The 18,786-nt window shown below is 35.3% G+C and overlaps 1 protein-coding gene across 1 annotated transcript; it reads left to right on the top strand.

Annotated features, from left to right (window-relative positions):
- LOC105165149 (E3 ubiquitin-protein ligase RNF14) lies at window positions 12,271-18,309 on the top strand. Its single transcript, XM_011084054.2, has 7 exons — window positions 12,271-12,890; window positions 13,786-13,860; window positions 13,968-14,484; window positions 15,467-15,852; window positions 17,376-17,602; window positions 17,689-17,833; window positions 17,920-18,309. Exons 1-7 carry the CDS (start codon window positions 12,339-12,341, stop codon window positions 18,046-18,048), a joined length of 2,031 nt encoding a protein of 676 aa, XP_011082356.1. The 5' UTR covers window positions 12,271-12,338; the 3' UTR covers window positions 18,049-18,309.

Below are 18,786 nucleotides of genomic sequence, written 5' to 3'. Positions count from 1 at the left end.
ATGAAAACGTTAAAACTAAAATTTAAACATGAATCAGAAGGGGATCAAATCCCTATTCTTGGGCGTTCAACACTTAAATGAAACAATAATTAAATTGTGTGGCTAGTTTTGAAAACTGAAAAGTTACAGGAAACGTAAAATAGAACTTTATTTCTCGTAACATGTCTTCAATCGGTACAAGTATTGTTCCATTTTTCTTTTGGCTTTTATACAAGGACTAACATAACCTCCTTCTATTTTGTCCACACCACACCACAGATCTCGTACATAAGGCTTTTCTGAAAACCAACATATACAGAAGAAAGAAAACGAAAGCAATACATAGTATTAATTAATATAGTTGTTTGGTTTCTTTTGTCCTCAACTTGCAACTGATGCTAGGAGAACACAAAGAGAATTTATAGAAGGTAGGAGAGATTGGACGACCATCGTGATGAAGGGATGAGAGGCTTATTGAACGTGTTTTCTTTGTATCACATACATACACACACAACCACATATCCTCAAATATGTACACTCCTTGCCACATAAGAGATGTGCTCTTGTGCATGAGTCTATGTGGCTGAGTAGGGCCGTCCACTCGGTTGGTTGCAACTTCCGCAACCCCTTCAATATGGGATTATGGGCTTAGGTTTTGACATAAATGTGGGTTGGGCTTATCTTAATTTAACAATCAAATTATTCTAATTAAGCCGAACACTATTTACTTTAGATCTAAAATTAATCTCATTAATTTTTTAGGCCCAATCTAAATTTATTTAATCACATTAAATAAATCATGTCCAACTTGATTAATTCATAATATTGATTAATCAAATTCAATCTAATTAAATCATTCATATGAACTTAATAAGACAAAGCCAATTTCAATTGATCATATTAGTTAAAATTTGGGCTACCGTGACATGAGTTTTTCATTAAATGATCATATCATTTAATTTTTAGAGTCAATTTGAACATTTCAAATTAATTATTTTCTTCTATAATTAATTCTAACAGACCTATAGTGATTTATGTGTGATTCTATAGGTCCACCTTCAGTTAGACTTGAGTTTGTGTCAGTATACAATTTAATTGATAAATATTTTGCTATGTATTTTAGTTAATCACTCCTGATTAATATTTGATTCCGGAATATCCATTTCTATGGGTGGTTGTCTAGTAAGGGCCATCACACTAGAGACAGGTGAAGAATCCATGACTTATAAACTCCTAAATACATATGGGTACGATACTTCCATCTCCTATCACTTGGACTTATCTTAGTGCATGAAATTAGATATCGATTCCCATCCCAAACCAGATAACTGTGTATCAACTCTGATCCATTTACTCCAACAATCGACATAGGAAACCCCTTTCCTATTTAATTAACTACTATGGCCTATGACTTTTTGGAGCTAGACATGTTTGTGAGAATACAAGAGATCGCTACCATCTGGGATAGGCTAATAATAAAAACCTAAGAAGTACTCGTTGTTTGACCAATCGGCTCAGACACTAGACCGTATTATCTCATGATAGGCTACAGATCCTATCTTGAAACTCACTAGCCAAATGTGTTTCGGTTGCACTAGCATGGGGCTTATAGTGACCATGTCAATAATGTGGTTCTCTTTCGCAAGACCAAGATATAACCGTCCACGAATGAGGCTACTCTAAGTCCTCAAGTATTAGGACTAAATCCCATACTATCTAAGCCTAGGAGTTCCAGTCATACCAATTAGCTACTTGAGTTTTACATATAATGACTCTCCATGAGTCAGTTCAGTCGGCTTGACAATCTTTTGTCAACCCACTAATAATGTATAGACATCTCATGTCTATTGTTAATAAAATGTTACACCCATCATATGGATATGTTCATTAGTGCAAGTCCCAATAAAACCCTCGAGGTCCATTCTCAGAGTTCTCAACTTCAACCGTTATAGACCAACACTCAAAAGTTGGTTTCATGGTCATCATAATATTCGTAATCTAACTTCATTGGTTATAACTATTGTGGCTTTATCCGTGACATGCAACTATGCTTATATGTAGTAAACACGACAAATGCGGCCAAATGAACTTTACTATATTCGTTATATTACTATATTGAATATTGTCCTCTCCCATAGATGATAGGAGCCAATCAATTGACTTACCGATCATTTATTTCAACAATCTCCCACTTGATTAAAAGCTATTTACCTACGTGGACTTACAGACCTTCTCAAAGTATAGCATATGGACAATCCAATTGGCTAGGTTAGAAGGTTTGCTTTATTTTCTATATCGATGCAATGCTATCCTATCATAACCTCGTTTGAGTTTGTGACGAGGTCTCACTTTCATACTTATGCAATAGCCCCATTGTTAACATATAGCTACGGGCTTGGCAGTGCTAGGAGCCACATCTAACCTTTGGATGCAGATTTTGTCCAAATAACATCCTTGCAATTTCACAAACTGCAACTCTCTAGGCTTTTATTAGAGCATGTTATATCCCACTTAGAACCCTTTCTGAATGCCAGCCTTTGGTTCAACAAAACAACATAAATTTTAATAGGTTACTCTCAACTATATAATTGGAAATCGGTATACATATACCCTATCAATATCAATCCGTCATATCTATCTATATAGTACATCAGACCTCAAGGATGTCGCTAGGTGACATAGCAGTAACCATTACTCGTGTACGCCTGATAAGGCCTCTTAATCATATTAGGGGATCATGGCTTTTTGAATTGGGTCTTTCTATGACGCCCCAAAAATTATAATACATAATTGTGGAATTAATTGGTAAATCTTTATGAAATTTAGGTAAATAGTAAATAAATTATAGATTGAAAATAGAATATAACAAAACTTGAACGGAATAAATTGGAGCTCGTTATAATATTTGAGAGCAAATTATATTTATCAAAAAATTAGGAAGGACGTAACGATAATTATAAAAAATATAAAATATAATTAAAAAAAAAGGAAAAAATGAAAAAAAGACAAGATTGGGGCGGGTGGGCCACCACCCTCACCGTCCCACCTACATTTTGTGATATATATATATATATATATATATATATATATATGCTTTCCTATTAATTTTTCAAATTGGTGCGCAGACACTTCACACACAGATCACAAAATTGAATACAGACATTTTCGTCGAATAGAGCTATGGAATTTTGGATTTTAATTTTAATAATTTAAATAACTATTTTTTTTAATTAGTCCGTATGTTAAATATTGTTTATATTGAGAGATGTACTATTTAATCGGGATATTTTACGAGTTTGGCTATTTAAGTTAGTGTCGAATTAAATATCAAATTTGATATAAAAATGACATAGTTGGTTAATTAAATTATTAAATTTGTTAGGTTTAATTATTATTATATGTAATTTACACAATTCCGACGGAATGATTAACCAAATACGTAATTCTGTGCATTGTTATTTAATTAAATTATATAGTAACGATAAATTGATAGAAAATTCATAGAAATATTCTGAAAATTATATTTAAGAAATATTGTGTTATTAAAAAGAGAAATGAGGTTTCTAATGGTAATATAATTTAGAGATGTTATTAAAAACAATAGTAATAAATATATAAGGGGTTTAATTAAATGAATTCTTTATGACTCAGTTGATAAATTAAATATATATTTGAGAAACTTAAAAAATGTAATAATGTAAAAAAGAATGGAGCAGAGATTTGGACTTCAATATAGATGAAATATTAAGAGATTGGTGGAAAACGTACGAACATTACATAATATTTTATTTAGAGTTTATGATATTCTATATATATTGATTATACGTATAATATTCTATTATAGGACGTGACACAAAATAGAGGATTGAGTAGTCTCTTGTGTTAATTGAAATATTTTGAGATTTGAGATAAGTATAGCTAATTGAATTTATATATATTGATTTGCGTAGTATTATATATTATATATATTGATTTCTTATATTTGATCATGAACTTGGATTTATATTTATATACATGGATGTTGTATATTGGTTGTTTATATAATTAGTCGTGGGCTATTTGTTGAAGTGTCTTAATGTCAGTAAAATTATTATTATGTGTTATATGTGATTGTAAAGTATGGATGTGAGAGGTATGATTATGTGATGATCGTATATTATTGCATGAAATCAGATTGGGAAGTTATTACTGAGGAAGTAATTATTGTAGAGAATAAATGATGAAGCTAGTGATAGTATTGTTGTGAATTGAATAAAGGATAATGTTTACCTAGTTGGGAACATAGTCAATGATTTACGATAATGTGATTGATGATGATGTGGTTGATGATGTAATATGAAAAATAAATGAATTAATTAAGCTAGGTACCATGGCGTGTAGGGTACCTGGGTATTTCGGGTAGCGGCGAATATCTTGTGTTGTTAACTATACATTGGGGTAGTGTGAGGATGTCATGTTTGTTATGATGTCCTATGCTGATATTGCTACACACTGGGATAGAGAGTATGGAGATATCACATACAACGGGTATCCTGTGTTGTATATGATATGACATTGACTGGGATGATAGTGGGCGAAAAAATCATTGACGGATGTACTCCAATTAGAGTAAATAGGGCATTTAGTTAATAAACGATAACATCAAATATTATGTGGTAGATTGATTTACAGTCGTCGGTATGCATTATTCCTTACATATATTATTGTTATATGACGAATATTTGTTAGTTGATGTGATTGCATTGTATGTAACTTGCGGTCAATGTGTATATATATATACTGGTTAGCTATACTTACTGAGTAGACAGCTCATTCTTTATCTAATACTTTTCAAGAGATAGGTCGCACTGTTTAGCCACATCGGACTTTGAGTCGTGCCATTGTTCTTATTAGGTGGGTCAGCCGTGATATCTGTCACTGGAATTTTGGTTGTTTGGTTGTTATATATTTTAGTCTTTTATCGGATTTGTGTTTAAAATTTTGTACTATTTTTCTTTGAGGTTATGTACAAGAGGACATCTAGTGAGGGTAAATATAAACTTTTGGAGACATCTATTATCTTTTATGATACTTATATATTATATTGATAAAATAGAATTTATTTTACAGGTTGAAAAGGAATATAGTGAGTAGGGGGTGCTACATTAGGCAGGTTTATATTTTTAGGGTAATAGGTTGATTGTGAGATTTGCCTAATGATTGAATTGTTGAATGTAGGATTGCTTCTCAAGGTGCACGTACTGACTTAGTAGCTAGTAGGGAAGAGTCAGTGGAGTCCGTAAAGGGCTCAGTGGCACCTGCAAGTGTAGGTGGGGAGGAGGTAGGTCGAGAGGGTTTTGGTGCTGATGCTCCAATTCCTCCTGGTGGTGCTCCAGTGGTAGGATTAGCACCAGAGTATGCACATATATTCCAAATGGTCTTTCAAGCCCAAGCACAAGATCAAGCACAGTTACATGCGCAAGCGCGCGCACGAACTCTAGCCCAGCACCAGTAGTTCCTACAATTGATCGTAATTATGAAAGAATGAGGTAGATGGGAGCTACAGAATTTGAGGGTACCTTAGACTTAGAGATTGTTGAGAGATGGTAGGAAAAAGTCGAAGAAGTGACAAACTTAGTGAATTGCACTGTAGAGAATTGACTCAAGTATGTTGCTTCTTTGTTTGTGTGGAATGCCTTGATTTAGTGGAGGTCTGTAAAGAGGGGATATGAGCCAAGAGAAATAACTTGGGCTGAGTTTCAGATAGAGTTTGATGATAAATACAGAACCAAGATATACCGAGATAGGAAGAGGATGGAGTTTCTAAATTTAGTGCGAGGGGATGATTAGACGGTGGTAGAATATGAACTCCATTTTGCCGCACTAGCCAAGTATGCACCAGAAGCAATAGCGACACAAGAGGATCGTTGTTACCATTAAGAGCAGGGGCTACGACCGGAGATCAAAAAAGGCCTCGCAGTTAGAATTATGAATGTTGAATCAGCGGTCTGGATGGAAGAAGCAGTAAGTGAAGACAAGAAGAAGGGGGAAGAAGAAAAATCAACGCACACAATAGGGGAATCGGGTAGGTTGACCAAGAGCAGAACCGACCATTTAGTCTCAGGGGGAAGTGGGAACTTCACATGTGGTGGTCCCATTTTTCAAGGAAGTAGTGGATCGAGGTTCGGTGGATCCACGGGCTTTAACAGAGGTTCATTAGAACGCAACTCATTTGTTACGCCTTCAATTAGATCGAGTAGGGGAGCCGGACAGAGTTATGATGGAGAACCAATTTTCACTCCAAGTTGTTCTACTTGTGTAAGACAACATCTAGGACCATGTTGGAGACGAGATGATATAGCTAGAACTTACTGTCACTGTGGAGGTAGGGGACACAGATCCAGGAATTATCCTAGTCAGACTATACGTGTGGTTGGAAGTGTCGCTAGTGGGACCCAGAACCAAACAGTGTTGGAAGTAGTGGCAAAGAGCTGAGAGAGGCAGAGGCAAATGCAGAGGTAGAAGTACTAGCAATAGAGATAGTGATCATGCTATTGGTAGCAGTATGAGGGGGACTGGAGCACAAGGTACTCAGAGGAGACCCAAGCAAAGATATAAAATATGACTAGGGAGGAAGTTCCAACATTAAATGACGTGATATCAGGTACAATTTTGTTATTTGATGTTGAGGCTTATGTTTTAATTGATCCTGGCTCTACGCATTTATATATATATCATCAAAACTTGCTTCTAAAATACCTGGTGAGAATAGCCCTTTGGGATATGATTTGATGGTTAATTTGCCCGTGGGAGGGGGTGTGGTAGTGAATAATATTAGAAAGGGAGCTTAGTGAGAATCAGAGATGCATATTTACCTATGGACTTTGTAGTGTTGGATTTGGAGAAGTTTGATGTGATTTTGGGGATGGATTGGTTAGCATAATATAAAGCAATAATTGACTGTTATAATAATAAAGTGATGATCAAATATTTCAACGAACCAAAAGTGGTATTTGTAGGGGATCGTCAAGTAGTACCAGTTCGCGTAATATTAGCCATAGAGGCAAGACATTGATGTTAGAAGGTTGTGAGGTATATCTAGCCCATGTGGTAGATACCGAGAGGGTTAATCCCACATTGGAGGAAATCCAATAGTGAGAGACTTCCCTGTAGTATTCCCTGTTGACTTACCAGGTTTGCCACCGCATAGAGAAGTGAATTTCGCCATAGAAACTCTTCAAGGAGTTGCCCTATTTTCTATTGCGCTATACAGAATAGCTCTAGTCGAATCACAAGAGCTCAAAAAACAAATCGAAGAATTATTGGGAAAGGGTTTATAAGGCCGAGTACTTCACCGTGGGGAGCACCAGTGCTATTTGTGAAGAAGAAAGATGGGAGTATGAGGTTCTGCGTCGATTACCGTCAATTAAATAGGGTTACAGTGAAGATTAAATATTTGTTGACCTACTAGACCAGTCAAAGGGAGCTACAATATTTTCAAAGTTCGATTTGAGGTGTGGGTATTGGCAGTTGAGGATCACAGAGAAAGACATGTCAAAAATAACTTTCGGTACTCGTTATGGTCATTATGAGTTTTTGGTGATGCCATTTGGGTTAATAAATGCACCAACGGAGTTCATGGCATTGATGTACCATACATTTCAGGAATATTTGGACCATTTTGTTATTGTTTTTATAGATGAGGTCTTGGTGTACTCGAAGAATAGGGAAGAGCATGAGCAACATCTGAGGGTAGTGTTACAGATTTTGAAAGAGAATGAGTTGTATCTAAATTAAGAAAATGTGAATTTTGGGTAAATCAGGCGGTTTTTCTTGGGCATGTGATATCTGGTAATGGGGTTATGTCTGACCCTTCAAAAGTGAAAGCTATTATGGAATGGAGAGTACCAAACAATGAAACTGAAGTCCGAAGTCTCTTACGGTTGGCTGGATATTACAGAAGATTTGTTGAGGGATTCTCTATAATTGTCTGTCCTCTGATCAAGTTGCTGAGAAAGGGGGTAGCGTAGGGGTGTGCAGAAAATTGAAAAACCGGCCAAATCGAAAATTCGATTTTCGGCTTTTTTAAAAAAAATTGATTTTCGGTTCGGTTTTTGGTCACCAATTCGGTGACCGAACCGAACCAAAAAACTGAATTTGTAAATAATAAAAAAAATTATTTTTACACATATATAAATTATATAATTATATATATTAATATTATATTAGTAATATATATTAATATGGAATAAGAATTGACTTGACTCACACTTGACACATTACGACTCTTACTTACAGAACTAAGAAAGAAGAAAACAAGAGAAGACTGAAGAGAGAAAACTGAAACAGATTAACAGAAATACAGAATAGAGAAACAGGAAAGAAAGAAAGAAAAGAGAGAATCCTTTCCTTGGCACCAGCGACGATACTTATAGAAGAAAGAAGAAAACAAGAGAAGAGAGAAACTCTGAACTGAAAGAGAATAGAGAAAGGAAAGAAAGAAAGGAAACTGAAACCGACGATTGACGGATTGAGAGTTTGAGACAGAAAAATTGCAAAGACAACCTCAAACGAGTCATGATAACAGGTAGGTTTTCTGGTTTGGTTAATTGGTTTCTTAGACTCTTACATAAAAATGAAAAAAAATTTAACAATATTGCTTTGAAGGTGTTTGATGAAATGCCTAAGTTAATTTGCATTTTGTGCTTCTAATTGCATTGGTTAATTTGCATTACTAATTACAGCATTAGTATGTGTTTGCTTTAAAAAAATATGGTTTTTTTGGTTTTTAAACCGAAAAATGGAACTTCAATTTGGTTTTAACCGAACCGAACCGAACCGGTGACATTCGATTCGATGTTCGATTTTCCAAACTTCCAAACCAAATTTTTGGTTAACCGAAAATTCGGTTCGGTTCGGTTTGGTTAACCGGATTGGACACCCCTAGGGTAGCGTTTTAATGGACGGAAGAACGCTAACAAAATTTTAATGAGTTGAAGAAAAAATTAACCTCTACTCCAATTTTGGTTTTTCCTTCTGGTAGCTGTGGATATGTAGTGTATACGGATACTTCTAAACAAGATTTGGGATGTGTGTTAATACAAAACGAAAAAGTAATTGCTTATGCATCCCGCCAGTGGAGGACCATGAGTTAAATTATCCCACGCATGACCTGGAGTTAGCTGCGATTGCACATGCATTGAAGATTTCATTATTCGTACGGAGAAAAATTTTAGATCCTTATTGACCATAAAAGTTTGAAATATATCTTGACAGAGAAGGAATTGAATTTGAGACCAAAAATATGGATAGAACTGCTGAAGGATTATGATTGCACTATTGACTTTCATCTAAGGAAAACAAACGTGGTAGCAGATGCTTTGAGTAGAAAGAGTTTAAGTACATTAGCCCATTTGGGGAGTCACAATCAGATGTTGCTATTAGAGATGAGGTCTATGAATACGAAATTGGAGGTTAATCAGATAGAGGGTTTGTTAGCAGCCTTGCAACTTAAGCCAAACTTTGTGAATCAAATCAAAGAAGCACAGACTCGAGATCCTTTCTTATTATGGATGTTGGAAATGATAAGACAGGATAAGAAATCAAATTTTTCAATAAGAGCTGATGGAGTGATAATGAATGGGGAACGAGCTTGTGTGCTTGACATAGATGGATTACGAGAAGAGATTTTGCGAGAAGCTCATAATAAACCATATGTGATGCACCCTGGTACTACAAAAATATAACGAAATTTAAAACCTTACTGCTGGTGGCAAACAATGAAGAAGGATGTGGCCAAGTGTATGACATGTCAGCAAGTAAAAGCAGAATATCAGGCACCAACAGGTAAACTCCGACCTCTATCAGTACCTAAATGGAATTGGGAAAAGATCGCTATGGATTTTGTCATGGGTTGTCACGTACATTCGGGAAGCATGACGTTGTTTGGGTAATTATGGTTAGATTGACGAAATCTACTCATTTCTTGCCGGTACGAATAACTGATTCTTTGGATAAGTTAGTTGCGTTATACATTTTTGAGATAGTGAGATTACATGGAGTGTTTGTATCTATTGTGTCAGATAGAGATCCTCGATTCACCTCACGCTTTTGGGAAAGTTTACAAAGGGCGTTAGGCACAAAATTACATTAAAGTACCGCGTTTTATCCTCAAATAGATGGACAGTCAAAAGGAACGATTCAAACTCTAAAGATATGATGAGAGCTTGTACAATGGAGTTTAAAGGCAATTGGGATGATCATCTACCTCTAATGGAGTTTGCATAAAATAATAGTTTTTACTCTAGTATCGATATGATCCCATATGTTGCTTTATACGGAAGAAGGTGTCGCAGTCCAATTTGTTGGGTTATAGAAGGATTAAGACAACTGAAGGTCCTGAATTGGTGCAGGAAATAGTGAAAAAGATACAAGTAGTTAAAAAGTATTTGAAGGCAGCACAAGATTGACAAAAAAAATTATATTGATAAACACTGAAGGGAGATGAAGTATGAAGCAGGTGATAAGGTTTTCCTGAAGGTATCTCCTTGAAGGGAAATCTTGAGGTTTGGCAGGCAAGGGAAGCTGAGTTCGAGATATATTGGATCGTAAGAAATTATTGAAAGAATCCGACCACTAGCACATCGACTAGCGTTACCAGTAGAGTTGTCACAAATACATGATATTTTCCATGTTTCGATGTTACGACGATATCGGTCTGATCCTAGCCACGTTATTCATCAATCGGTGATAGAGATTTCTGAGAAGTCGACATATGTGGAAGAGCCAATAGTGATTTTGGACATAAACATAATAAAATTGAGAAATAAGGAGATACCAATGGTAAAAGTGAGATGGAGTCACCATTCTTCGAGATATGCGACTTGGGAGGTTGAGGAGCATATGAGAGAGAAATATCCATATTTATTCCATTGAACGGGTAAGTTAGTTAAATTTTGGGGACGAAATTTTTATGAGGGAAGAATTGTGACGCCCCAAAGATTATAATACATAATTATAGGATTAATTGATAAATCTTTATGAAACTTAGTTAAATAGTAAATAAATTATAGATTGAAAATTGAATATAATAAAACTTAAACGGAATAAATTGGAGCTCATTATAATATTTGATAGCAAATTATATCAATTAAGAAATTAGGAAGGACGTAACGATAATTATAAAAAAATATAAAATATAATTAAAAAAAGAAGGAAAAAAATGAAAAAAAAAAGACAAGACTAGGGCAGTGGGCCATCACCCCATCACCCCACCTACATTTTGTGATATATATATATATATATATATATATATATATATGTTTGCCTATTAATTTCTCAAATTGGTACACACACTTCACACACAGATCACAAAATTGAATACAGATATTTGCGGAGAACATAGCTATGGAATTTTGAATTTTAATTTTTAATAATTCATATAATTATATTATTAATTAGTTCATTTATTAAATATTATTTATATTGAGCGATGTACTATTTAATCGAAATATTTTATGAGTTTGTCTATTTAAATCAGTGTGGAATTAAATATCACATTAGATATAAAAGTGATATAATTGGTTAATTAAATTATTAGATTTAATTATTATTATATTTAATTTACACAATTTCATAGAAATGATTAACCAAATACGTAATTTTATATAATATTGTTTAATTAAGTTATATAGTAACGATAAATTGATAGAAAATTCATAAAAATGTTCCAAAAATTATATTTAAAAAAATATTATATTATTAAAAAGGGAAATGAGGTTTTTAGTGGTAATATAATTTAGGGATGTCGTTAATGAAAGGCACCCGAGGTGCGAGTGGATCGGCCACGGAACGCCTAAACGGAAGCGATTAAAATAAATTGCATAAAATAAAAGAAAATCACAATAAAACCATGATTTCAAATGGTGTACCCTTAGAGTTCCCGGACATTGTTAATAAAATCAAACGACAATAAAATTAACGGAGCTATTGATATAATAAAAAACGAGGAGGGGTGAATGACCCTCCTACAAATTAAAGGCTCCTATACTAGATAAAAAGTTGTGATTTGCTAAGCTCCAGGTACAATTTAATTATTTATTATTTATTATTTACAATGTGTATTTATTTCTTATAAGAATTCTATTGAAATTTGTTTTCCTTCCCTGCATAACTATTACAAATTGGTTGATACCTACAAGTAGTATAAGTTGGTTGTTGGTTTAGGTAACACTTCCAGAGAGCACACACGTCACGTGCACCACGTACGGTAGTTACCATTACCCGACCGTCTTATGGCTATTTAAACCTCTGAAAATCCCAGCACTGAAACAGATTCATCAACCATCACATTCGATTCTGAGCCACGTTTGACCTTGGCAATGTCTTCAAGAAAAGGTGGCGCACGCGGCTCCACAAGGGGAAGAAGCACAGGTTCCTATCGGCAACGCAATTACCAAACTGAAGAAAATTGGACACTCAGACCCATTCTTGACCACAAAGTTCAAACCCATGAAACCTCTTCTTCAGCATCAGCGCCGGAACCCTTTCCAGGTTCACAGAGTATAGACCAAAGACGCCCTCGAACTGGCATGAATAGATGGGCGCCTCGGAGTCGGGGGGGGAATTCTCTGTGTATCAAGAATTCCGAGGAAGAAGAGGAGGATCTCAATGGTGGGTCGGAATCAAGACCGGAACTTGATTCGAGTTCTGGTGATCTAAACGGAAAAGAGGAGGGTTCTGCTGGTGGGTTGAGCTCAGGATTGAATGTTGACAGTGAAAAACGGGAAGAAAAAGTCGAAGGTTTGAGTTCAAGTAATGAAGCTGATGAGGATGAGAGTATTAAAAGATTAGAGGAGTTAAGATTGAACGTTGACGAGCCCGAGTTGTCGGAGGAGATGCTGAGCATCAATAAACAGCTGCAGGAGGATGAGGTATTAGTTAATAATGTTTGGATTTTGTTCAATCTTGAAGAATGCAATGTGTTTTTGTGGTTGTTGTCAATTGTTTAATTTTTGTTATATGGAACAGTGCGAATTTTAATTATCTGCCCAGTGTATCCTTATGGTGCTTTGTATTGTGCTTGTTATGACTTGGTGAAATGTATGATAAGTTTAGTTCCACCTAGATGTTATTTGCTGGTGGTTTGATGTGGGTATGGAACTCAAGCATTAGTGCAATTGACTATCGCGAACTTGGGAGTTTAATTGCTGATCTATAGCTTCTGGACATTGATATCCCACCTAAATATTGATTTCCGGACATCCGGCGTCAATGGAAAGTAGGCACCATAAATATTACCTTGTATTGTCATGTAATTGTATGATGTATCTCTTTGTTGGACAACTGAGCTTCTGATAGAAATTTTTGAAGTTCAGACAAGGTTGAAGAGTTTTTAAAATTTTTTTGGCTTGCCACCAATTGCTCTTCTCCAATTAAATGAAGAACACGAGAATGGCTGTTGAAGGGGCTTTTGAACAGCATCATCGTTAAGACTCAGTACTCCAGGGATAGAACCAAATGTTGTAGATCAGCATATATGTAAAATGTAATCGCAAAAGACTATAACCCGATAATGTGTTTTGAGAATAACCTAAGAAGATGAATGTAATAGCTTCCGAGCTAGAGTTTAAGCACCAGCATCAAGCTTATGAATAGCATGTACAGTGTACACATCATATGAATAGTGATTTGTACTTTATTCATGCACTCTGCAGACATAAGTAGTTAATAACACCAGAACTAGGAAGTGATCGGATGCTTGATCGGGCTGTGGTGCATGTGTTGGCTCCTCTCTCTGTGCATCTCACTCCTATTGTTGTTTCGCAGATGCTAGCTCTGGAATCTATTTATGGAGATAACATTTTCATTCTAGAACACAAGAGTGGCTTGAAGTGTTTTCAGGTAGTTAAGATATCAAGTTATTAGCTTTTGCTAGAAAGAAAATTCGAAGATCAAGATTATTAGCTTTTGCTGGAAAGAAAATTCTAATTTTTATTATATTTCTACAGGCACATATTCATGTTGAAGTGCCCAAAGGAATTCGTATTACTGCAAAGTTTAACTCCTCTGGTTTCCATGAGACAAGAGATGATGGTTCTTCAGATTTCTCATACTCCTTCCAAGTCGAATATCTGCCACCAATTATCTTGACATGTCTATTACCTAAATCTTATCCAAGCTTAGAAGCTCCTTACTTTACCATCTCTGCCCAATGGTTGGGATCTGCTAGAATTTCTGATCTCTGTTGTAAGCTTAACTCAATTTGGCAAGAGCAGGTTGGGCAGGAGGTTATATACCAATGGGTTGAATGGTTACAGGGTTGTTCCCTCTCTTATCTTGGTTTTGATGATGAGATAATTCTTGGACCCTATGTTGTAAGACATGATGAAGATAGAAGGGCAATTTCAGGAAGTGTCTCACCTGATATTGACATTTCTTCGATGAAGAGTTACAATGATGCACAGCGCCATGAGAGATTCTGCAGAAACATGCAAGAATGCTGCATCTGTTTTAGTGAGTTTGCTGGTAAGTCATTTATTTATTCACAGCACAAGAGACTGGGCGAGTGATTGAGGTTCTCAAATTACGTGCCGGTCCCTGAGCATAGGAAAGCACAGAATCAGACCTGAAATTTCAGTTGTAAAATCACCAAATGATTATAATTTATTGTCTTCCTTAGAAACCATTTCATGAATTCACGTCATTGACTCTAAAGGGCAATCCTGTTAAATCCATTCTTCTTTGGGGTTCATTTGGTTTGTGGAGGTTCTTTTTATTTTTCTTTCTCCGTTTTTTTTTTTTTCGGGGGTGGGGGAAGGTGGTTGTTGGGGTTGGGTTCATCTTGTTATTTTGCTCGTTCGAAGAAAGTCTATTGGTTTGTCTGTATGATAACAATGCTATTCTAACTGTGCAATCTGTTTCATAGATGTATTCAACGTAGCGAAGTGATATTTGAATCAGGTTCAAGCTTATGCTTGATTTCTTATTTTGTAATTGCAGGCTCAGTTGCACACACATATCATGCTTTTCTCCTTCATTTGTTGTTTTATGAGAATCTAATTCGAGATTGACAATTTTTCGTAAACATAGATTCGTTTGATATCTAAAGCTTTATCACCTGGTCGACATATAGCTTTATTGATTCTGGACATGTATTCTCAGAGAAACAACACATATTTGATAAATGGAAGTCATCATTTTGCTATGGTGAAGGGCAAAATTCTTATTCCATGTGCTGTTATTAAGAAAAGTCTAAGTCATTCATGAGAAGTACACTTCATATCCTGAAGAAATGTAAGGGCTTTGGTAAAACATAGAAGTCTTGGTGATGTAATGATTTAGAACTAGTAGTACATATTTTACACTAGGATTCCAAGAATTCTTTTACGAGTTCAATTTTAAGTCAGAAGATCTACAGCAGAATCATATATTTCATATAAAATTTTCATGTTACCCTCTGATATTTATGAGGAAATAGCTATTAATTGGCTTTGTTTTCTGTCATTAGGTTCAGAGTTCATTAGACTGCCATGTCAGCACTTCTTCTGCGAGAAATGCATGAAAACTTTTTCTAACATGCATATGACAGAAGGAACAGTATTGAAACTTAAATGCCCAGAAGCAAAATGCGATGGTATGATCCCACCTGGTTTACTTAAAAGATTACTAGGTGAAGAAGGCTTTGAACAGTGGGAGTCCTTGACATTACAAAGATCGTTAGAATCAATGGCTGATGTGGTTTACTGCCCAAGATGTGAAACAGCATGTCTAGAAGATGAGGACGACCATGCACAATGCTCAAAGTGCTACTACAGCTTTTGTACACTTTGTCAAGAGAGGCGCCATGTTGGACTAGCATGTATTACACCAGAGATGAAACTAGTTATTCTTCAGGTATGGAGTCTACATTTGATGTGTATCCCACTCTACAATTCAATTCTTATTACTTGATCATTCAAAGACGTTTCATCAAGTATGTACTAAATTTCGGAGCAGGCAATAGCAGGGTTGGGATCATGCAAGTGACCTAATAATAATTGGAAAGTACAATGCATGGAAGAACGTGTCTAAATAGATTTTAGGTTAGTCACACCTAGACCCCTCAGAAATAGCTAAAGTAGATTAAATGCATGGTGGTGGTTGTATATTTATTTTTATAATGCTGAGAAACATGTTATTTTAAAATAATAAAACATATAGTTTTTTATGTAGAGAATTGAAGCAGTCAGATAAACTAGTTCCTATTGTGATCACTATATTCAGTTTATTACTCATGAAACAATCTTATATGTTGATATAGGACAAAATCACTAATATCATTAAATTAAGCATCACTAACGTGTATACTAGAATAACTGTATACTAAATCACTAAGGATTGCTTGTTTCTTCACTATTATTTTATTTCTAGGCATATTGACATCCTCACCTTCTTTATCACTGTATGTCATGCATGAATGCGAACCATGCTCAGGCAGTAGTATCCCCGTGTTCAAGGATTTTTTGCCATCTTATAAATCATCACAATCACTAATTTATATATATATAGTGTTTCTGCAACTACATCTTTTCTCTATATTTCAATTCTACAACATCAAGAATGTGCCTGAGTTAGGCATTTGTATGTGGTAAATGCAAGAATGGTTGTAACCTCACTTTATAAACATAAAAATACAAAAATCACCAAAAATGGCTATCTGTTCGATCTCAAAACAGCTATTATTCTATAGCCCATGCAAGTTTCAAAGCATTGACATGGGTGATTTGGTTAGTGAAAAATAGAACTGTTAAGTCAAGTGGAAATTGAAAGCTCGCATATATTTCACAACTTTGATTTTGGTTCAGCTATATTTTTAGGTCTGTAGTTGGTATCTGAATAATAATTCAAGTAAATCAGCACATAGGTTTAGGTCTGTTGTTAGATGTCTGTATGTTAATTCGTACTTGTCCTCCTTGTATCGTGCTATGCTATGTGTGCAAAAGGGGGTTTCTCCTCTTTGTTTTTTTGCATTTATATTAGAGAGAGTATTGATGAATGTAGATGACAGCTTTGTATACTCCGGCTTTGTATATTGTCTTGTAGAAGTCGACTAATTGGCTTTGCTTTTAATAATGATATAATCAGTTCATCAAATTATATTTCGACGTGCTTTAACCAGGTTCCTGTCTCATAACAACTTTGATGTTCTTGAGTTGCCATCACTCAAAATATTGTGTTGTATTTAATGTCTTTTTTTCACCTAATGAAACTTGAGCTTCAAAGAGTCCTATGGATTAATGTCATCAGTTAGTTCCTGACCTCTGCATATTTGCTTCAAATCTTGCTTGTCAACATTACTTGTTTAATCTCTCTTTTCTGGCATTCTTTCATCTGTAAATGCCTTAACTGCTAAGGTGGTCTCTTGAATTCCATATCAGGAGCGACAAAATTCGAAATTAATGAAAAATGAACAAAGGCGTCGTGAGCAAGATATGATCAATCAGATACTTAGTGTGAAGGAGATAAATCGTTTTGCGAAACAATGTCCTTCTTGTAAGATGGCCATATCTCGAACTGAAGGCTGCAATAAGATGGTGTGTGATAATTGTGGGGCATTTTTCTGCCACCGTTGTAATCAGGCAATCTCTGGATATGAGCATTTCAGGTTCGATTTCTGATTTGACAAAAGAATTGACTGACAATAATTGTAATTCACACTTGTCCACTCATGGGCTTCTTTTCTCATTGAAGGGATGGGAACTGTGAACTTTTCCCAGCAGAAGAAATTCAGAGATGGGAGGCGAGGATGGATGCTGGCCAAGTTGCTGCTGTTCAACAACAAATGCTTCTTAATAATGGTCATCCATGCCCTAATTGTGGTCAGCACAATGTGAAGGTGAGCAAAGTATTAGGTTGTTAAATTTTGTAATCATAAAAGGTCTCAAGAATTAGTGTGCTTGATTGATCCGTTGTTTCTGACAGGCCGGAAATAACAACCACATATTCTGTTGGGCCTGCCAAAACCATTACTGTTATTTATGTAGGAAGATGGTGAGGCGCAGCACCCAGCATTATGGTCCCAAGGGCTGCAAGCAGCACACAGTGGGATGACTGTGGAGGTATGGCTTTTATATGAAATTAATAAACCTGGAATTGGCAACAAGAAGAGCATGGTTTGTAGCACATGGAGGGATGAAAGCTCTGTTCCTGTGTACGTCAACACATATTCCACTACAAACATTTGATTCTTTCGGCATTTACGCCCCATAAAAATGTATTTATCCTCTATGTTCAAATCACATTGCCAAAACATCAATTTCGCTCAAACTCACTGTGCACTATACGAAATCAAGTTACCACAGTATTTAATTATATTAGTCTAATTTTCCTAGGCTTTAAATACGTTAAAGAGCAAATTATTGTAGGATTGCTCACGGTGCGGTTTCGATTTTTTTAAATCTATTTTCAGATTGAATTGTCATCGACGGTTTTATAAAATAATTTTTTTAATTTTCACTTTTAAAACTAAAGTCAAAGGTGCAGTTTTGTACGTTTGTGGGCGGTTTGCCGCTTTTAATACTTATAACAAAAATAAGATGTTAAAAATAACAAATGAAACAAGCATGGTTGTATGTAGCAAGAAAGAAAAACCAAACATTATGCCCAATGGACACTAATACTCTCCACAATTTTTAGTAGATTAAAATATAAGGTCATATATATTAATTCAATAAGGTAACATTTAATCCAACAGAGGTCAATGGTTGATTTTAGAGAGAATATAGATAAAAAGACAAAAAGACAAAAAATAAAGCAGTAAGAGATAAAAGACTGAAGAGGAAAAGGGAG

This window comes from Sesamum indicum, linkage group LG6 (genome assembly GCF_000512975.1).
Source record: "Sesamum indicum cultivar Zhongzhi No. 13 linkage group LG6, S_indicum_v1.0, whole genome shotgun sequence".
NCBI lineage: Eukaryota > Viridiplantae > Streptophyta > Magnoliopsida > Lamiales > Pedaliaceae > Sesamum > Sesamum indicum.
Note: the sequence above shows the minus strand (reverse complement) of the source record. Positions and strands in the feature narration are given on the sequence as shown.